The sequence below is a fragment of the Dipodomys spectabilis genome, unplaced genomic scaffold (genome assembly GCF_019054845.1).
Source record: "Dipodomys spectabilis isolate Male_0828 unplaced genomic scaffold, ASM1905484v1 ptg000212l, whole genome shotgun sequence".
Classification (NCBI taxonomy): domain Eukaryota; kingdom Metazoa; phylum Chordata; class Mammalia; order Rodentia; family Heteromyidae; genus Dipodomys; species Dipodomys spectabilis.
The window spans coordinates 1,424,293-1,445,098 of record NW_024870889.1 but is presented as its reverse complement, the minus strand read 5'-3'; the positions used below and the strand labels follow the sequence as shown (position 1 = coordinate 1,445,098).

The 20,806-nt window shown below is 65.6% G+C and overlaps 1 protein-coding gene across 4 annotated transcripts; it reads right to left on the bottom strand.

Annotated features, from left to right (window-relative positions):
- Positions 1-5,456: 5,456 nt before the first annotated feature.
- On the bottom strand, positions 5,457-17,601 carry Exoc3l4 (exocyst complex component 3 like 4). 4 transcript variants are annotated; one of them, XM_042696874.1, is made up of 12 exons: positions 17,512-17,601; positions 13,609-14,254; positions 11,690-12,347; positions 10,825-10,936; positions 10,459-10,581; positions 10,272-10,372; positions 9,384-9,464; positions 8,260-8,374; positions 7,807-7,926; positions 7,544-7,696; positions 6,931-7,052; positions 5,457-5,881 (listed from the first exon to the last, which is right to left on the bottom strand). In XM_042696874.1, the coding sequence occupies exons 2-12, from the start codon at positions 14,192-14,194 to the stop codon at positions 5,707-5,709; spliced, it is 2,346 nt and encodes a 781-aa protein (XP_042552808.1). In that variant the 5' UTR covers positions 14,195-14,254; positions 17,512-17,601; the 3' UTR covers positions 5,457-5,706. The 4 variants fall into 4 exon arrangements, with proteins under 4 accessions (XP_042552808.1, XP_042552811.1, XP_042552810.1 ...); XM_042696877.1 differs by having other exon boundaries at positions 13,609-14,003; positions 17,508-17,595; XM_042696876.1 differs by having other exon boundaries at positions 13,609-14,003; positions 17,512-17,595.
- Between the last annotated feature and the right edge of the window lie 3,205 nt (positions 17,602-20,806).

Here is a 20,806-nt window from a genome sequence, read left to right as displayed (position 1 = left end):
CCAGATAGGTCCAGGCATGTCCTAGTCAGAAGTGGACCTGCACTGTGCCATATTGTGTCTCTTCCACTGTTGCTCATGCTTGAGATGCAGCTTGATGTATTCAAGTCAGACACAAGGACACTGGAGTGCGCAGAGAGAACCGGGAGGCGCCCTCCACTCATTTTCTACCATTGAAAAAAAAGTCCCAGTCTTTTCCAGTTCCCCGCCCTTCCCTGTGGGGCGACGCAGAAGACAGCTGAGCCGGGCCGCTTCCTGCAGCAGCGCCCAGGGCAGGGGCAGCGCCCGGCTGTGGCAGCTGGATGGACAGTCCTGGAGGCAGGGTGAGTGGGTGGGCCTGGCCGCTGCAGATGTGCCAGAAGGCTGGGCTGCCAGTCTCTGTCCACTGGGGGTGCTGCCTGTGGGGGGACCCCTGGGAGGAGAAGGTGAGGGCTTGGGACTCCCCACGCCCCTCCTGTCACCAGACCCACTTCCCTCTGTGCGATGACTTGCACTTCTCACTGCCAGAGCCCCGCCTCTTCCTTTCCATTCCCAGGCCATTCCCCCCCCCCCCCCCCCCAGGGGACCCTTGCGGTCTCCTCTCCTGACTACTCCTGACTCCTGGGCTGAGTCATTGGGTACCCTATGGACAGGTATGGAAACTGAGGGTCTGAGACAGGAGGGGAGGGGAGGGATCAGCTCTGGGCTGTGCACAGCTGTGACAGGCTTTGACTGGAATCTGCTGACCTCCTGGGGTTATGGGATAATGACCAGGGCAGCTGGCCAGGTGCCGTGCTCAGGACACGGCCTTCTGCAAAGGTGGGACCGGAGTGTGTGAACCGGAGGAGACGCTGGGTGGGTGGACAGCACCCCTTCCCACGACGGACCCTGGCCATAGACCCAGACCCTTTCTCTGTGTGTTTGGCAGATGTGGAAGCTGAGGCCCGAGGCAGGCCCTCTGGGCCTCGCGGGGAGCCTCCCACGGCCCTTTATGAAGATGAGTATGTGAGGAGGCTGGGCTGTGGCTGGCCATGGTGAGCCTGATGCTCCCGAGGTGCAGCCCAGGAGGGCTTCCTGGAGGCAGCATCGGCTCAGGCCTCCCCGGGCACTTCCCTGAATGGCAGGACTTCCAGGAAGCAGCCAGAGAACTTGCCCAAGCAGAGTCCCTCCCAGGCTGCACCTCTGGGGGATTCCTCCTGGCGTGGGAGGAGGGAGGAGACCGCATGAAGACACGAGGGAGGGCCTTGGCTGTGGGGACAGCTGAACCCTGGCACTCCTGTCTGTGGCTGGCAGGGCTCCCGGGGCACTCCTGGGGCAGGGATGGCAGGGATGACACTGCCCAGAGCCCGGAGAGAGGTCTGCTGAGACGGCGGGAAAATAACCAGTGCATGCAGAAAGTGCTCCTGGGACCCACTGTCCTCCCGAAGCTCACTGAATTTTCTAGAATAATGCTCCCAATTTTACACACAAACGTGGCCCAGAGAGGTGGGGTGACTTGGCTAAGGTAACACAGGGCCGCCGTGGCAGCCAGGCTGCTCCAATCCCCAGCGCAAGACCAACAAGGGAGTGGGAGTCAGAGCCGCCCAAGGTCCCATGATTGGAGGTTTTTTTTTGTCGGTCGTGGGGCTCAGACTCTGGGCCTGGGCGCTGCCCCTCAGCTCTTCAGGTCAAGGCTAGCACTCTACCACTTGAGCCACAGCTCCACTTCTGGTTTCTTAACGGTTTATTAGAGATAAGAGCCTCACAGACTTTCCTGCCTGGGCTGGCTTTGAACCATGATCCTCAGATCTCAGCCTCCCGACTAGCTAGGATTCAGCCACCAGTGCCAGGCTCCATTTGAGTTTTTATTGGGATTAGGGAGAATTGTCCCATCCCCCAACCCAAACAACTCCAAACAAATCAGGTTCTCCAGTGACCGCCCCTATGTAAGCTTGCAGGCTGACAATCCTAGGAGAGCTGAAGCCAGCCCCGGGTGGGAAAGCTCATGAGACTCCCTCCCATTAACCACCAAAACGCTGGTAGTGGCGCTGTGGCTCAAGTGGCAGAGCGCTAGCCTTGAGCAAAAGCAGCTCAGGGACAGCGCCCAGGCCTTGAGTTCAAGCCCAGAAACAAAAAACGAAGACACAAAAAATAAACAACGACAACAAAAAAAACCCAAAATGAAAAGTCAAGGGGCGTCCTGGCAGGAGGCTTTGCAGTGTCGCGACCACATGCAGCAGGTCCCAGGAGAGCAGCGGATTGAGGGCTGGGCATCGTCCAACTTTTCATCCCATTCTGGAATTTCCAGCCAGCAGGGGACCCAGGAGGCAGGCAGAACCGCCCTCCCTTCTCCCCTGCCCCCCCCTTGGCACACTTCCCCCTCCAAGGGAGGGGCCCCCATCTGTGAGGCCTGGAGCTCCGCGGGGTCCGTGGTCAGCAGAACCCCGCCCAGCCCCGCACACATGGCTGGGGAAGGGCAGTGCACTGGGGACCCGTCCTGTCCTCCCCTAGGCAGTGGACGGCGGTGGACGGTGGGCCTGCAGGCCAGCCCTACTGTGTGCTGCACTTCCATGGGGCTGCTGTGTGCATGCGTGCCTGTGTGCGTGCGTGCATGTGTGTGTGTGTGTGCAAAGGAAGGAATCTTGAAGATGGGGGCTACCCTTGGGACCCCCCCGCCAGCCTCCTGCCACCATCTGTGCAGGTGTACCAGGAGCCACAGTCCAGCACTGAGGTGTCCCCCCGCACAGAGGCGTCCCCCATTCCTCCAGGCCTGCTGAGTGCTGGGGCCTGAAGGAAGGAGCTGGGGTCATCAGGCAAGGAAGGAAGCCCCGAGGCCGCCCTCCCTTGCGGAGGTGACAGGCGGCCACCGGCATGGCATGCAGGATCCGGGCCACCACACGGGGCAAGGACACTGGGGTGACCCAGGCTGCTGGCTGGGAGCAGCCTGGAGGAAGGGGGACACGCAGGAAGGGGGGGTCACGGAGGCTGCTGGCCCCACTGGCCACACAGAGTCCTGGGGTGGCGGCAGCCATCGCCCCCAGGCCCGGACACGTCTCAGGTGGGCAGAGGATGGGAACAGCAGGGCAGGGCCTCCCCACACCCCCGCTGGACAGGGACCAGGGTGCCCCCCCCTCCACACAGGGGCCAAGAGCAGGGGCGGTGCTACCCAGGGAAAGAGAGAGCCCGCAGGGGTGAGGGGCAGAGGGCGAGGCCCCCGGGGGTCCTGGAGTGTCCCAGTGAGCCTGGGGAGGGGGCGGGACCAGCGGCTCAGGCAAGGGTGGGGCCTGCTGACAACAGCTGGGAAAAGCTCACAAATGAGCGTATACACACACACCCACATACCTTACACACACACTCATACCTTACACACACACATACCTGCCCTACCCCCACATGCACACCACGTGTGCACACACATGTACACCTGCCCTACCCCCACATGCACACCACGTGTGCAACATGACATTCAGGCCTGCCCTACCCCCGCACGCGCGCATGCACACATACACACACACACACACACACGAGTCACACTAACTGCCCACACCTCCAGAAGCTGCTCTTTAAGCCCCTCGCACCCCCAGGTGTGACGTGGACAGTTCCTGGACATGCAGGGTGGGGGGGTGGGGGGGACGAGTCTCCAGCTCAGCGTGGTCCCGCCCCAGCCCTGCTGTGTCCTGGCCAGCCGAGCGCGCAGGGTGCTTCTGGCACTCTAGAGGTCCCGGGGCAGTGGGTACTCCCTGGAGACCCCCCTCAGGGACCTCCTATCCAGTGACCCCAGACCACTGTGTGCATTGCTGGACACTCACAGTGTCCCCACCCCTGCGGACCTTGTCAGACTGTGGCCTGGGCTCCTGGGAGGACACCATGGCCCAGGAAATACCCAAAGCTTCTGCAAGACCTCCTGGGACTTGTGAGGTGCGCAGTGGGGGAGGGAGAGGGGTCCCACCCCCTTAACCGCCCCCCCAAGCCTGGGAGATGCTAATCATGTGCCTCTCCCACTCACAGCTGGGAAGTGTGAGTCAAAACAAAGCCACAAAGCCAGAGCCCAGGACCGTACGCAGAGCCCAGGACCGTACGCCTGTCATCACTCAGGAGGCTGAGATCTGAGGATGAAGTTCAAAGTCAGCCCGGGCAGGAAAGTCTATGAGACTCTTATCTCCAGTGAACTACCCAAAAGCCAGAAGTAGAGTTGTGGCTCAAGTAGTAGAGAGCAAGCCTTGAGCAAAAAGAAAGGTCAGGTGCACACCCAGGTTCTGAGCTCAAGCTCTGGCCTGACATGAAAACAAAAACAAAATGCAAAAACAAAAAAAAGCTGTTTCTGCGCCCGCCCCCCCCCCCCCCAAGCCCAGCCCCAGAACCCAGCCAAGGGCTCCAGTGGGGCGGGATGCTCGGCCGGGGGGGGGGGGGGGGGGGAGGGGGGGGAAGGCAAGGAGATTGGTGAGGACCAGTGGTGGCGGCTGGGGCTCTGGGGGAAATCTGGGTGCAATCCGGCCCACGGTACTCCCTCCCCCCACCCCGAACCCAACCAGGAGGCTGTGTGGGGCACGCAGGAGAAGCTGCTTGTCCATCTGTGGACAGAGGTGTCCCTCTCACCCCCCAAGTCCACTTGCTGTCTGCCTCAGTTTCTCCACCACCAGCACAAGGGCTCCATGTCAGGATTAGCCCACATTCCCTGCCTCCACCCTGAGCCCTGGGAACCCCAACTTCCTGACTTCCTCATTCCTGTCCTGCCTGCCTCACCCCACCTCACCCCAGGGGGAGGTCTGGGTCTTCCCTGCACCTGCCCCTGGCCCCCAGCCTGGTGCACCCCTTCCTGCAGGGGTGCACTGCCAGCCCCCCCCCCCCCCACCGCTGGTCGCAGATCTGAATGCTGACAGCACGGCCTGGAGCACGCAGCCCGGCCCCCGTCCAGCCCCTCCTGCCCTGCCTGGCCCGGATGAACTGCCTGCTCCCAGCTCCAGCCGTCAGGGTCAGTTCCCGGCAGTGGAGAGCTGCCATCTAGCCAGCCTCCCTCAGTGGTTCCCTGAAAATCCCTTCCTCCTCTCAGCTCCTGTGAAGCCCCGGCTGCCAATGCAGCCCAGCCTCGGGCTGTAGCTAAGCAGCAGAGAAAAGTGGGGGGCGGGGCTGCAGGTGCACACAGGTGCCGGTGCTCCCAAAGTCACCGCATCCACAGAGCCAGTGGTGGGTGGTGCATCCCCCCCCGCCCCCCTGCAGTACCCGGACAACTTCCAGCCGGAAGCTCTGCGGCTGCACCGCCTCTGAGGGCCCTGCCTGCTGGCACGCAGCGCCATGCCCACTGCCACCCACCGCCCCAGGGCAGGGACCACTGGGCGCCAAGGCCCCGCACCTGTGCTCTCCAGCCTCGGCCAGGGCCTCGGGTCCCATGGTGGGTGGCCTTGGGCCATGCAGCCTCCCTTCCGGAACAGCCCGGTGTGGGCCCAGCGCACCCCCCCCCACCCCCCCACCTCTTCCTCAGGGAGGCACCGTCTCAATCCACCTTTATTTTTAGAGTAAATACCCTGTTCTTGGTTTTCCCACCTAGGGGGTGGTGCTGGGCAGTGCTGCCCCCCCAAACTACACCCCCACAAATGCCTCACATGCTTTCATCCCTGCCTCCTCCTGGCTGGGCAGCTGAGCATGACGCAGGGCGGGGCTCCATGCGTGCCGGCATCTCGGGGGCGGGGCCGGGGCTCAGTCCACTGCCCCCCACCAGTGAGGGGGCGCCAACGCGGGGCGGTCAGAGCAGCGCTAGATGCAGGTGACCAGCACATCCATGGAGGTGGACACCTCGATCTCCTCAAAGAGCACGTGACCCCGCGTGGACCCCGCGGTCCGCAGCAGGTTCTGCGCGTGCTGCAGGAGACTCTGGTTCCGACTGCGGCCCAGTCTGCGCAGGGCCAGGATGGCCAGGATGTGTTCGCGCCTGCGGGGTCACACACAGGGACATGCGGGGCCTGAGCACAGAGCAGAGCCCCAGCCCGCACGGCAGCCCACGCTCAAGGAAGTATGAGCCACCAACACTCTGGGAGTCCCGCAGAGGCTGGGCGAGCACTGGCTGAGGGGGGCCGCTCTGTGAGGAGGGGGAGTGACCTTGGGATGCCGGGTGTCTGCCCCTGACAGGGCAGCGAGCTGGGGAGATCACCCGAGAGGGGAGTTGCTGGACAGGTCAGGGTGGTGGGGAGGGAGGAAGGGTAAGGTTGTCTCAGGACTCAGAGCCACGGGGGTTAGAGGTGGAGTGGGATGGGGGATCCCCTAGCTGGAGGGGAGCCCCAGAAGAGCCTAAAGGCAGCCTCAGGATCAGAGCCTGGGAAACCTTTCCCGGGGAGGGCAGGGGAGCCGGGGCACTTGCACTGGGGCTTTCTGTGGCCTCACTTCCTGAAATCCTCAGGGCTGGGAGAGCGGATGGAATTTCCAGAAGGGGGGAGCATGCACTGGGAGCAGCCTCCTCCCTCCTGCCTCCTCCCTCCAACCTCTGTGGCTCCAAGATGGCCCCGCGCCTGCCAGCCCCCAGGTTAAGTGAAGACTGTGGAGGACGCTGGGAGAGCGGCCTGCACTCTGCCTGGGAGTGGAGGATGCTGGGAGCGCGGCCTGCACTCTGCCCGGGAGTGGAGGATGCTGGGAGAGCGGCCGGCACTCTGTCCGGGAGTGGGGGATGCTGGGAAAGCGGCCTGCACTCTGCCCGGGAGTGGAGGATGCTGGGAGCGTGGCCGGCACTCTGTCCAGGAGTGGAGGATGCTGGGAGCGTGGCCAGCACTCTGCCCGGGAGTGGGGGACGCTGGGAGCGCGGCCAGCACTCTGCCCGGGAGTGGGGGAGAGGGGGTGGCTGCTGTTTTCACACAGTGCACACAGGTCCGCACAGGGTTCAAACCCCATGGAGTCACAACCTAAGCTGGCTCCTCCTGCTGCTGCCCCCCCCCGCCCCCTTGCATCCCCCGAGGCTGCCAGGCTGCTGCCCTGATAGGGACTATGAACCTGATGTCAGGGTAGCCTCGGATGAGGGCTTCTAGGTGCCGGCAGATGTCGTCCTTGTAAGTCTCGCCCAGGATCTCAGCCACACAGGGGATGGCCTGGTCCAGCCAGGAAGCCTCGGAGCCCTGCGGAAATGAGGTTGTGCTTCTCCCCCATCCTATGCCAGCACCTCCATCTCTAGCGCACTTCTGGGCCTGCTGCAGCCACCCCAGCCCCGACGTGGCTGGCTTCCCCACAGGAGTGACTGCACAAACATCTACACAGGACACTCATCTCCCGCCCCTCCATCCAGGCGAGGCGTCATCTTGCGTGTGCAGACGAGGCCAGAGCCTCGAAGTGCTGCATGGAGACACTCCCCCCGCGGGGAACAGTGGGGTTCAAAGGGCTCCAGGCCTGCAGGGCTGAAGGCTTTGCCCATCGGGGGTGCAACCTCCACTCCTTCCTCATGACCCCCCAAATTATGTGTATAGGACATGACCCCCCATGGGCCAGCACGCACCGCACAGCACCCTCCTTCCTCGAGACCATGGCCGCCTCCGTTCCCCCGCCTCCCCCAACGGCATGGTGGCAGGCCTGTGGGCTGCAGGGAGGTCCCCGGTGCCTGGCGCTCTCCTACCAAGCCCTGGAAGGTGCTGCCAATGGCCTGCGCATCCAGGGTCATCTTCTGGGCGCCATTCACACGCTCGGCTCCCCGAAACCTCTCCCGGGGTCTCAGGGCCTGGACTAGGTATTCCCGGACCACAAACCGGTGCACTTCCTGGAGGGTCTCCTAAAGGGTGGGGCGGGGTGGGGTCAGAGCCAGGCCCCACCCTGGGCTGGGTACCCCCCCCACCTGGACCCCTGAGCTGGGCACTGCTGCCAACCCTCCCAGCCCAGGACCTGTGCCAGCGGAGGGGCCACGTGCTTGAGGTGGTGGGCGAAGGCCACCGCCTGGTCCATGAGCGGGCACAGAGCGTCGTGGGTCAGCCAGCTCTTGGTGCACAGGACCCTGAAGAGTGGCTGGGGACAGAGGGCCACAGGGTGACCTTGGGCTCCTGGGGCACAAGCCCCCGTTTTTTGACCCCTCGAATGTCTCCTCCAGGGAGCAGTCTGAGTGTGGCTGTCTGCCAGGCCCTGCTTTGGGGTGCCCTGGGGATAACCTAAGGGGCTGCCAGTTCCGTGCCCCGCAGGTGATGGGCGTTGGTTGCTAAGAGACAGAGACCTGGTGAGAAGGCAGGCAGCCCCCAGCCCTGGAAGGTGCTGCCAATGGCCAGGGACAGGGCACCAGGCTCCAGAAGAAGGTGGCACTTTCTGGGCAAAGAAAGTGGGGGGTGGAAGGCAGGTCCCAGTCACCTGCATCTTCCGCTGCACACTCCGGAGCAGGTGCTTCTGGAAGGTGCGGGTGGTGGCTTGCAGGGTGGGCTCCAGCTCCCCCAGGGCGCCCGGGAACCGGGCCAGGAGACTGGTCCTGGGAGGGGTGTGGACGGAGGAGGTGGGTGAGATCAGGGCTGGGCGCCGCACCCGCTCCATTCTTCGAGCCTTCGGTGTGAAAGGTAGCACGGAGCTCGGGGAAGGAAGCTGCTCCTGTTACCGCTGAGGAAACTGGACAAGACAGGACCGCAGGGGCAGCCACTGCTGCCCACGAACGGAGAACGCAGGGCTGCTCCACAGAGCTGACCCCCAGGCTCCAGAGCTGAGTCCCGCCTGGCCCAGTCAGGCAAGATGGCCCTGGGGAAGCAGGGCCTTGCCACGAGTGGGCTGCGAGTCTGGCAGGCCCGGCTCAAGTCTAGCTTCACGAGCCTCCACGAGCTACCCAAGCGCGCCAGCCGGCCTCAGGAGCAGCAGGTGCGGAGCCTTCCAGGCTTCTCCAAGAAGCCCTGGGCTGTGTGGGCGGGGCCTGGGTCTGTGCCCCCCAAGGCAGGGCGGTCCCCATGCTCCCCCACAGGCCTCCAACCCAGGGCGCGCTCCTGGCCTGCTCTGAGGATGCGGACCCCCTCTGCCACCTGCTGTCTGCGAACCTACGGTCCAGCGGTTCCCTCTGCCTTTCCCTTGTCTAATGAACCTGGGCGCTGGGCTCCGCGCTGGAAGGGCTGCTCAGAGAGCTTGGCCGGGAGGCAGGGGGGCCGGACCCAGGAACCAGGGCGGGGGATCTCCTGCGCCCCCACGCCGGGGCCCGCCCCCTCTCCCCTCCCTCCCCGCCCCCCACGCCGGGGCCCGCCCCCTCTCCCCTCCCTCCCCGCTCCCCACGCCGGGGGCCCGCCCCTCCCCGCCCCTCCCCTCCCCTCTCCCCTCCCTCCCCTCTCCCCGCCCCTCCCCTCTCCCCTCCCCGCCCATCTCCCGCCCCTCCCCTCTCCCCGCCCCCCACGCCGGGGCCCGCCCCCTCTCCCCCCTCTCCCCTCCCTCCCCGCCCCCTCCCCCACCCCCCGCCGTGGGCCCGTTTTCCGGAGCTCGCGCGCCCCCTGCCGGCCGCGCCCTACCTCAGCTCCTCGCAGGTGTTGATGTAGGCGCCCAGCTGCGGCTCGCTTACCGCCTCCGACTCCAGGAACGCCCTTTCCAACCTGGGCGGCAGCGGAGGCTGGGACCGGTCCCCGCGGCTCCGACGCCGAGACGCCGCCCTCCCCCCGCGGCCCGCGCGCTCCCCGACACCCCGGCCCGCGCGCTCCCCGCCGGCCCGGCCCGCGCCCTCCCCGACACCCCAGCCCGCGCCCTCCCCGACACCCCGGCCCGCGCCCTCCCCGCCGGCCCGGCCCGCGCCCTCCCCGACACCCCAGCCCGCGCGCTCCCCGACACCCCGGCCCGCGCGCTCCCCGCCGGCCCGGCCCGCGCGCTCCCCGCCGGCCCGGCCCGCGCGCTCCCCGACACCCCGGCCCGCGCCCTCCCCGACACCCCGGCCCGCGCGCTCCCCGACACCCCGGCCCGCGCGCTCCCCGCCAGCCCAGCCCGCGACCTCCCCGACACCCCGGCCCGCGCCCTCCCCGACACCCCGGCCCGGCCCGCGCCCTCCCCGACACCCCGGCCCGGCCCGCGCCCTCCCCGCCGGCCCGGCCCGCGCCCTCCCCGCCGGCCCGGCCCGCGCCCTCCCCGACACCCCAGCCCGCGCCCTCCCCGACACCCCGGCCCGGCCCGCGCCCTCCCCGACACCCCGGCCCGGCCCGCGCCCTCCCCGCCGGCCCGGCCCGCGCCCTCCCCGACACCCCGGCCCGCGCCCTCCCCGACACCCCGGCCCGCGCCCTCCCCGACACCCCGACCCGCGCCCTCCCCGACACCCCGGCCCGCGCGCTCCCCGACACCCCGGCCCGGCCCGCGCCCTCCCCGACACCCCGGCCCGGCCCGCGCCCTCCCCGACACCCCGGCCCGCGCCCCACCTAGGCACGAAGAGGCCGAGCGCCCGCGCGCAGATCCGCAGCGTGGTGGCCTCCAGCCCCGCGGAGATGGCGCCCGCCGCCTTCACGTGCTCCGCCACCAGCTGCAGCGAGACCCCGGTGAGCCCGAGACCCCGGTGAGCCCGCGCCCCGCGCCCCGCGCCCGGGCCGCGCCCCGCGCCCCGCGCACCATGTGCACGTCGGTGGACAGGGGCGAGCGGTAGCGGCCCTGCAGCACCTCGGGGGCCTCCGCGGCCGCCCAGCGGCTCCGCTCCAGCTGCAAGATGTGGTCGAAGCAGCTGGCGATCTTGGTCTGTGGGGTTCGGGGCCCCGTCACACGGAGGCCGGGCCTGGCCCGCACAGCCTCGGCCCGCCGGCCCCTGGCCCCGCCGGCCCCTGGCCCCGCACCCCGCCGGCCCCTGGCCCCGCCGGCCCCTGGCCCCGCACCCCGCCGGCCCCTCGCCCCGCCGGCCCCTGGCCCCGCACCCCGCCGGCCCCTCGCCCCTCTTCCCGCCGGTCCTTCATCCTGCCGGCCTCTCGCCCTGCCGGGCCGCACCTCCAGGAAGCTGGTGTAGTCGCTCTCCAGCCGCGCCCACACCTCCGGCGCTAGGAGCGGGGGCAGCGGCTCCGCGGGCAGCGCCAAGTCCGGGGTGCCCAGGAAGTCGGGGCTGCAAAGCAGGGGGTGGGGTGCTAAGGGCCGGCCCCCCACGGGGCTGGGGTCCCTCAATCCGGGTTTCCGTGGGCACACTGCACCTCCTGCCCTCCAGGAGGGGGGCACAGCCCCTCCAGCCCCAAGACTGGATTCTAAGGACTCCTCCTGTGCCGCGCAGGCCAGCGCCCAGACCTCACCCAGGGAGCCCCAGACCTCACCAGGGAGTCCTACACGGAGGCCAGCGCCCAGACTTCACCAGGGAGCCCAACACGGAGACCCCCCCAGACCTCACCAGGGAGCCCAACACGGAGACCCCCCCCAGACCTCACCAGGGAGCCCTACACGGAGACCCCCCCCAGACCTCACCAGGGAGCCCCAGATCTCACCAGGGAGTCCTACACGGAGGCCAGCCCCCCCCCAGACCTCACCAGGGAGCCCTACACGGAGGCCAGCCCCAGCATAAAGCACAGAGGCAGAGGTGGGGGGAGGGCAGGCGGGGCGCCAGGCGCAGACTCCCATCCAGAGAGGCGAGTGCCAGCCAGTGCCCCGCCGGCCCGGGCCAGGGGTCTACAGTGACACCCTGTGGACTTGAGTGGCCCTCTAATAGGCTCCTGACTCTGGGGGGAACCTCCCTGGGAAGAGCTGGAAACTGAGGTAGGGATCATGCATACACACCGCCCCCAGCACAGGAAACCCCGGGGTGTCGGCCCCTCAGCAGGCCTCCGGCAGGGAGAGGCCCCCGACAGGGTGTCCCGGGCTCCGGCCTCACCTGCCGTACACGTTGGCCGCCCAGTCCAGCAGCAGGTAGAGCTGCTCGCAGCCGCGTGCGCGGCGGGCCAGGCCCTGCAGGCGCTGCGCCACGGCGCCGTGGAAGGCACGCAGGTAGGCCTCCCACACGGGTAGGCCGGCCGGGTACGCGGGCTGCACCTCCCGCCGCACCTTTTGCAGGTCTCCGCGGACCGAGCTGCCCAGCTGGGCCAGGAGCTGGGCCAGGCCCTGCACGCCCTCGGGGCCCACGGCGTCCCCGGTGCCCTCCAGGCCGGCGCCCTGCACGCGCTCCTGTGCGCTCTGCCTCACCGCATCCTCCCAGAGCTGGCACCAGTGGCGGGGCGTGCGCAGGAAGTCGCCGTCGGCGGGGGGTGCCGGGTGGGCCTCGGCCTCAGCCTGCACCACCCTGGCCGCCTGGGCCAGAGCGTCTGCGTCCACCCCCTCGGGGCCCAGCGTCTCGCGCACGATGGCGCGGATCTCGGCTGCCAGCGCGTCGTAGTGCAGGCACACATCCATGGCGCGGCGCGCAAAGGCCGTGGGGTCCTGCTCATAGGTGTGCGAGTCCTTCTCGGCCACCAGCTGCGCCTCCAGCTGCTGCAGCTGTTCGAAGGCCGCCAGCAGCTGCCGCTCTGTGATGAGGTCAGCCACGGATTTGCCTTCTGCATGGACCAGGGAGGAGAGAGGCGGTGGGGAGGCCATACCAGGAAGGGACTCAGATGCCCTGAGCACAGATGGTGATGGCTGCCTCCTCCCTCACCGCCCCCCCCCCCAATCACACGTGAAGAGGCAGAGCTGGGGCCCCTGGCTGAAAGGCGCTGTCGGGGTCCACCTCTGCTGGCCCCACCAGCCACCTCTGCCCTCCACCTTGCTCCCACCCACCACCGGCTTGGCTGAGCTGGTCTCAGTGGACCTGCGAGCAGCCCTGATTGCAGGCCGAGCAGGGTCAGAGCTCAGGCTGGGCGTGGCCCCTGGTGCCCCAGCATCCAGAGGTAACTTTGGTGCTCGCCCGCACGTTCTGCCAGCCCCCAGCCCAGGGGAGCTCTCCCCATCCATGCCAGCCCCCCTTCAGGTACCACTTCAGTCTGTCCTGGGCGGCCTCGCCTCCCTCCAGACAGAGACGGCCCCACGCACCCTGCAGGCCGGCCCTGATCGTGGAGGACAGCACCTCAGCCCGGCCCTTCTTTGGCTAGAAGTCAGGTTGTGAAAGGCTCTGCAGAAGCCAGGGTTTTTCCAATCATAAAGATCTGTATTCAAGCCAGGTGCCAGTAGTTCACACTCAGGAGTCTGAGAGCTGAGGACTGCAGTTCAAAGCCAGCCTGGGAAGGTGGCTCAGTGGTAGAGTGCTTGCCTAGATGCTTGAAGCCCCAGGTTCAATTTCTCAATACCACATACACAGAAAAAGCTGATAGTGGTCCTGTAGTTCAAATGGTAGAGCACAGCCCTGAGCAAAAGCAGCTCAGGGATAGTGCCCAGGCCCTGAGTTCAAGCCCCAGAACTGCCCCCCCCCAAAAAAAAAGCCAGCCTGGGCAGTAAAGCCTGTGAAACTCCTATCTTCAATTAACTACCAGAAACCAGAAGTAAAGCTATGAGTCAAGTGCTAGCCTTGAGCAAAAAATCTGAGGGAGAGCATCAGGGTGTGAGTTCAAGCCCAGTACTGGCATGCATGTATGCGTGTGTGCGTGCGTGTGTGTACTCAAATTCCAATTCCCTGCTTCCCAGCTGAAGGACTGGAAGGAAGCAAGTCACATCACCGCTCTGAGCCTCACTTTTCGCCCAATGCGGAGGGCCGGTCCCTTGCTAAGGAGAATGTGAAACGCAATGAGCTGAGCTTCCAGAAAAACCTGCCAGGAAGACTAGGCTGAACTGCTGCCCCTTGATCTCAGTTTCCCTCCAAGTTTCATGCTGTGTGCAAGGTCTCACCTGTCTGGGACTCCAGCACCTCCGGCCTGGGACCAGTGGAGGGCTGTCGGCCAGCACCATCCACAGCTCCCAAGGGCTCCTCTGGCACAGCGGCGCCCTGGGACTGGCCGGCAGCAGGGCCTTCCTCCAGGGACCGCCGGAAGGACCGGAACAGGGAGCTGTGCCTGCGCGGCCCCGGGTCCCCGCTGGCAGCTCGGGAGTGCTGGCTGGCCCAGGAGAAGGCGCGTTTCCACGTGCCCAGGCCCAGCTTCCGGGCGCCCTCCCGGAGGGTGTCAGGTGCATCCACGCTGCTTGTCCGCTGGCCGTCCTGAACGGTGGTCTGGGGCTCCCCGGGGCTCTGGGGCTCCGGCCCAGGACTCACTGGCCGCGGCGATGGCATCATGGTTGCAGGAGAGCTAAAGGTGAGAAGGATGCTCAAGAGCCAGAGGGCGTCCAGGGAGCAGACACAGCCCCAGCCAGCCCACGGACTTAGCCCAGGAAGCCTTCCTGGAGCAGCAGAAAGGGGGCTCTGTCGGCAAACACGGTAGCCAGAGCGTTCTGTGTGCCAGGTGGCAGCCAGAGCCGAGGTGGGACCAGCCACAACCATGGGAAAGGCTTGCCTGGCATCGCTGCCCAGGAGGGTCTCTCCAAGGCCAGACCGCTGGAACTGAAGAGGGAGCCCAACATGGAGATTCTGGGACCTGGCCCAACCCACAGCCCCACAGCGGGGGGGGGGGGGGGGGCTGGAAACCACATCCGGGCTCCTCAGACCTCAGGTTCTAAGAATCCCACACACACACACACTTCTCTGCAGCGGCCCTTTTGCCCTTCAGTGCCTTTAGCCCATCCACTGAAGAACCACAGAAGACCTGGCCACTTCTGCTCAAAGAGGGGTTCGGGGACCCCCCCATGGGAGTCCCTGCCTTCCCTGGGGCGGCTGGGTGGGGGCAGGCGCTGTGGTGAGGAGCAGTGGGAGGCTCCCTGTTGCTTATCATGGCTGCACAGCCTGGAGAGAAGGCAGTGGTAGGCCTCAGTCTATATTTAACTGGGTGCTGGGTTCTCGGTGTTGTTTACCCTCCATTACAACTCTCCCTTCCCCCACGGGTGCTGGGTCCAAGGGCACAGACCGCACTGCCCAGCCCCATCAGGCACAGGCCCACTTCCTTCTAAGCCTGAGCAGGGTTGGGGTGGGAGGGAGGAGGGAGCTTCCCCCCTGCCCGCCCCTCCTGTCCACCCACCCACTGTGTAACCTGGGAGACCCTGAATGGGGTGGGTGTTGGGCTGGCCAGGCTTTACTCTCGTCTTGGAGAGACCAAAAGAAGAGCTGGACCTGCAGGCCTTAGAACAATGGAGAGACTCCAGCCCTCCTCCACCCAGGATCCGGGACAGGGCTCAGGCTGGAACAAGGGCCAGCCCCACCTCACCGGTGGGCTACCCTGCACACTGGGCAAGCCTCAGACCCTCTCACCCAGGCCCGCTGAGCCTTCCTGAGCCTCAGGCCACTGGCCGCGGCGAGAAGGCTGGATGGGGAGGCAGGCCTGGGAGGTGGATGGAAATCTTATCTTCCCCGCCCTGGACACAGGTCACCATCCATACTGGCCCAGACTCGGGGATACTGCCCGTGGGACTAGCCCCACCCCTGCCAGAGGGCGGACCGGCCTCTCTCCTTCTCCTGGGTGAGGAAGAGACGGTTCCTGCCCAGGCCGCCCCTGCCCTGCCCCTGCCCAGGGCTCCAGGACCCCTGGCACCGGGGGAATGAGGAAAGGCCCAGGCGAGCCCTGCCATGTGAGCATGAACTCACACACAGTAAACACCTACTCGTGTGCATTCCCGTGCTGACACAAATTGGATCTTGTGGTCGCGAAGCCCGGAGCTCTGCCCCAGCCCAGGGGCGCGCAGCGGCCTGTGTTGAGCCCCTGACAGCCATGGTGCCTGGAGGCTGTTGTCCCTGAGCCCCCATGAGTATGGGGCTGCCTGAGGCGCCCTTGCTGGTGTGGGGGGACCCCTGGGTGCAGGGGTGTGGGGGGGAGACCTGGCTAACCCCGCCTGGGTCAGCAGAGAAACCTGGGCTTGGAGAAGGGCGACCCGGTGGCTGCCCTCATTCCAAACACCCTCGCCGGGCCTTGAGCGGGCACCACCGCGGTCCCCGCAGCTCCCACTGTTCCTGCTGGGCCCACTCCCCAGGCCAGCCTCGGCATTCGAAGCCTCCCCTTCCAGCCCCGGGGGGTGTGGAGCCCGCGGGGCTACTTCTGTTCTCCCCCAGTGCAGCCCCGGCTCTGCCTCAGACCGCCCCTCCCTGCTGCCCACCCGACCTGGCCTTCAGGACCCAAGGGTACCCCCACTCCCAGAAGTCCTGATGGCACCAGCCACTCCCCTTCCCAGCCCAGACCTCCGTCCATCTCCCAGCCTGAGATAAGGACAGCAGCATCAGCAGACCGGCCTGGCCTCGTGCACCCGCGCAGTGCTGGTACTCGTGCCTGAGCCTCAGGCTCCCCCACCTGGCCTCTCCCAGGCCCGGTCTCCCTGTCTCCCTGCCCAGGGAGCCCCACGTCCTGGCACGTAGCTCCCTCCCTCAGGCCTAGTGGGAGCTGAGCACCGAGTCTAGCCACAACACCCCCGGCAGGGCCAGCAGCAGAGGCAGGAAAGTCACTTGGAGAACATGATTGTTGGGAACCCCCTGGCACCCCATCTGTGACTGAGAAGTCGGATCTGAACTGTGGAGCCCTGTGTCTGCAGCCTGGCATCACGGCTCATTCCTAGAGCTTCCCTCCGGTGCCCAGCATCCTCCTGGGCCCAGCCCAGAAGTAGCCACCACAGGTGAGTAACACCTGTCCGCTGGCTCTGCCCTGCACACCCCAGGCTTCTCTTCAGCCCCCAATCTCAGCCCCCACCCTCCTCCGACTCAGACTTGTCTTCAAAGTCTTCCTTGTAAGCTAGGAATCTTCTGAAAACGAAAACAGGGACAGGAACAAGGGGGGGTGTTCTCACCTGTGTCTGGAGAAGCCAGTTAAGGAAACATTGGGCAAAACAGAGATCTGCTGTATTGTAACTCATTGGTGGTCTATCTGCTCAAACCCTGAGATGGAAGATTCCGGAGTGCTCAGGAGCATCTCCAGTTTCCTGTACTGATGTACAAATGTGACCAGCAGCAGCTCTGCTCTACGCCCGCAAAACCCGTCGGAAAAACACTTTCAAAATTCCTTCTCAGCAGCCACAAAGCACACTCTCCTTACCCCTGGAAATACAGCCTCCTCTTCAGCTCGTCCTCCACATCCGCACCCTCTGTCCCCCAGGAACACTCACCTCTCCACCACACTCCACTCCCCCAACTCTCCCGCACCTCCCAGGCTCTTCTCCCAGCCCCGCCTCCTCCACCTGCCGGTGCCTTCAGGGCTCAGAAGTGGCTCCTCCGCTCTGACAAGCCCCAGGACAGAGCCTCAGCCCCAGGGATGCACCTTCTCTATTGCTCTAGGGTGTCTCCGTCCCTCCACCAAGTGCTTCTGCCCCCCCCCCCAGCAGTAAATGGGCCCCACCCAGCTCTCAGACAGGACCTGTACATCTGTTTTCCAAAATAGCTCTGTGGCTCTGTCCTGTGTGTGTGTGTGACTGTGAGAGAGAGAGCGCGTCTGCTTTGCCCACTGGTTGTATTAGCTTTACACATCTGCCTGCTCCGGCTTCTCCCGTGTGTGGCTGTTGTGGAGTGTGTCAGTGAGTGGTCCTCTTGTTGAGTCTGTGCCCGGACACGCATGTGTATGTCTCATGCATGTGTGTCTGTGCTGTCTGCGTGTGTGCGCGGCTGCCGTGTGTCTGGGTAAGTGGATGAAGCCCTTCGGCGAGGAAGGCCAGGCAGGAGCGGAGCTTGAACAGGCTCAGCACCCACTGCCTAGAGCCCCCCAGGCTCCCTGCACCCTGCCCAGGACATACCTGCGGAGTGGGCAGATGCTGGGCCCAGGCAGAAGGGACCCTGGAGACGGCCTCCCGCAGCGTCCGGCCCAGGCTGGGCCCTCAGAGCAGCTCCAGCCAGCGAGGAACAGCTGGGACGTCCCAGCCGCGCCAGGCCAGGCCCGCCCCGCCCCGCCCCCCGGACCCCGGCCTGCTTTCACTTTCAGCCGCATTCCAGAGCCCCAACCTTTGGCCCTCCCAGCTGGGGGTGAAAGCTAGCAGCCTGCCCCTCCCCCAGTCAGAGCACAGGACCCCCGTGCCAAGCCCAGGACCTGCCCATCAGGTCCTGCCCAGACCCCCTGCGCCCAGCTGGTGCCGAGCCGGAAGTGCTGTGTGTGTGTGTGCACACATCTGTGTATCCGTGCGTGCACATGTGTGAGTGCCCGTGAAACAGCAGGGCGCGTCCTGCTCCTGAGGACTTTGGGGGGGTGACGGGCCCCACTCTGGGGTGAGGAGGGATGGTGCTGTGGCAGGGGCAGGGGCAGGGCTCAGGCAGAGCGAAGGGGAGGGGTGGGCTGGAGCCTGCTGGCTCTGGGCTCCCACAGCCATAGACTGGAGATTTCTTTCTTTCTTTCTTTCTTTCTTTCTTTTTGTCAGTCATGGGGCTGAACTCTGGGCCTGGGCGCTGTCCCTCAGCTCTTCAGCTCAAGGAGAGCGCTCTACCACTTGAGCCACAGCGTCACTTCTGGCTTTTTCTGCTTATGTGGTGCTGAGGAATCCAACCAGAAGACCTCAAGCATGCCAGGCAAGTGCTCCACCACTGAGCCACCTTCCCCGCCCCTGGAGGTATTCTTAGGGAGGGAGGGTCACAGAGATGGTCCCCATGAAAGGGAGATTCCAGGGTAAGCGTCAGGGGAACCCCAAGGGCAGACTCAGGCCTGTCCCCTGGGGCTGGGCCGGGCCGGGCTGAGGCGGCTGCTGCATTAGTGTCCAAAGGCCACGGTGGTGCAGCACAGGTGGTGCAGAAGGCGCGGTCGGAGCAGCAGGAGGGCGCCTCGCCCTTTGGGAGGCGTGAGCTCCTGAGACTGTTCCCCAGTGTGCCGGAGCTGCCCTCGCCCTGTGCTTAGGCGATCCTCCCTCTGGGTGTGGAGGAAGACTAAACACTTCATTTCAATGAACGGCCTCTTCAAAGACCTTTTGTCCACACCGTGTTGTAGTCCCGAGTTCTGGGGTTAAGACAATGGTCAACCCATCACAGACTGGAAAGTCTACCCCTGCCGTCTGCAGAGACCTCGTCAGATCCCAAACCCGATGCCTTGGCCAGCCACTTGAGTCTCGCCGCCCCCCCCCCCCAGCCTGGGGCCCCTCCAGGAAATGAGAGCTGAGGGGGCCTAAGTATAACTAAAGACAGCAGGTGCTGGAGGAGACGGCCCAGCCCCAGACCTGCTCAGAGCCACAGGACTGGCCAGACGGGGGCCAGGACTGTGTCATGGACACATAGGTGCCGGCCCTCCTGGTACAGATGGCCTTCACTCCAGCCACAGGTTCCTGAGCAGCTGGTGGTGCCCAGGGCATGGCATCTTCTGCTGAACCTCCTCAAAGGCCCAGAAAATGCTGGAGGCCGGGGGCTCACACCTGTACTCCTAGCTACTCAGGAGGCTGAGATCTGAGGATCATGGTTCAAAGCCAGCCCAGGCAGGAAAGCCCGTGGGACTCTTATCCCCAAATGAACCACCAGAAAACTGGAAGTGGCGCTGTGGCTCAAGTGGTAGAGCGCTCGCCTTGAGCTGAAGAGCTGAGGGACAGCGCCCAGGCCCAGAGTTCAAGCCCCACGACCGACCAAAAAAAAAAGACCCCAGCACCCCCCCCCCAAGCTCGTGTCTGCTTTGCCGCACACAGGTGGGCATCTTGTTTATTCTATTTTGATGTTGCTTCCCAGCTTTCTCGGTAAGACCCCTGTGGAGGAGGCCCGGCCTTGTCTCTGGGGAGCCTTGTACAGGGGTGAGGAGCAAGCAGAAAGGGGATGCAGTCCAGTCCAGCTCCCTGTGACCTTGGGGGAGCACTTCTATTCCTCCCTTTGGTAACTGGAGCCACAGCTGGGGTGCGACAGGTTCACCTGAGGCGCCCCGTGGCCTCTGCCCCAGATACTCACCTGTCCCCGGGCTTGGGGGAGCACCTGTCACGCACGTGGCTGCGGGTGCCAGAGGCCGCAAATTCCACTCCCAGGGCCAGGGGTGGAACCCGGCCTGAGGACGGAGGACCGGTCTGTCAGCTCTCCAGCTGCAGGCGGGCTCGCCGGCCCCACCCTGGGTCCGAGGGAGCGCAGGTGGCCCGCAGGGTGGGATTGCGACCACCGCTCTTTGCAGTGACCCCGGTGGGCGCCAGGCGGCACTATGGGGCAAGGTGGCCTCGGGGGCGGGGCCTCAGGGCGGGGCGGGGCCTGGCCTGCGGCTGGGCCGGCCCTCCGCCCCCAGGCTGGTGGGCATGGCGGGCACGGCAGGGTCCTGGCGCCCTCTGGAATGGGTCGTCTTCCCTCCAGGGCCACCTCCGTACAGAGGTGCAGGAGGTGCAGCGGACGCCGCCCGGCCAGGCACCAGGCGGCCTGTGGTTCTGAGCTCGGCTGTCCAGTGGCAGGATTTGGGCAGCTGGCCTTCACGCGGGCAGGGCTCGGAGAGCGGCAGCCGCAGAGCGCTGTGCCCGGCTCTCCCGCTGGCCTCCCGCAGCCCCTGTTCCAGGTGTTGTGACAATCATTGTGAACTGTGTCTGCCTTTCCTGCCCTGCACCCTGGCCTGTCCCCGGCCTGTCATTCCTCCGTGGTCAGGACTCACAAGAGGGGCTGAGGACAGGCAGGATCTTGTTTTGTTGGTGGGGCTTGAACTCTGGGCCTGGGCGCTGTCCCTCAGCTCTTCAACTTAAGGGGAGCGCTCTACCACTTGAGCTACAGCTCCACTTCCCGTTTTCTGGTGGTGGTTTATTGGAGATCAGAGTCTCACAGCCTTTCCTGCCCAGGCTGGCTTTGAACCGCAATCCTCAGATCTCAGCCTCCTGAGTAGCTGGGATGACAGGCGTGAGCCACCGGTGCCCGGCTCAGGCAGGATCTTTTTTTTTTTTTTTGCCGGTCATGGGGCCTGAACTCTAGGTCTGGGTGCTGTCCCTCAGCTCTTCAGCTCAAGGCTAGTGCCCTACCACTGGAGCCACAGTGCCACTTCCGGCTTTTTCTGTTTATGTGGTGCTGAGGAATCGAACCCAGGGCCTCATGCTTGCAAGGCATGCACTCTACCGCTGAGCTACCTTCCCAGCCCCTCAGGCAGGATCTTAACGCCCACTGCCCACTGCC

What these genes read in the sequence shown, in the direction of transcription:
- Exoc3l4 (XM_042696874.1), bottom strand. Translation starts at nt 14,194, where the DNA reads ATGGTTGTGGCTGGTCCCACCTCGGCTCTGGCTGCCACCTGGCACACA. An exon ending in TGGCCCCTCCGCTGGCACAG is followed by an intron (nt 7,697 to 7,806) that starts GTCCTGGGCTGG and finishes CCCACCCTTTAG; the next exon opens with GAGACCCTCCAGGAAGTGCA. An exon ending in CGAGGCTACCCTGACATCAG is followed by an intron (nt 5,882 to 6,930) that starts GTTCATAGTCCC and finishes GTGACCCCGCAG; the next exon opens with GCGCGAACACATCCTGGCCA.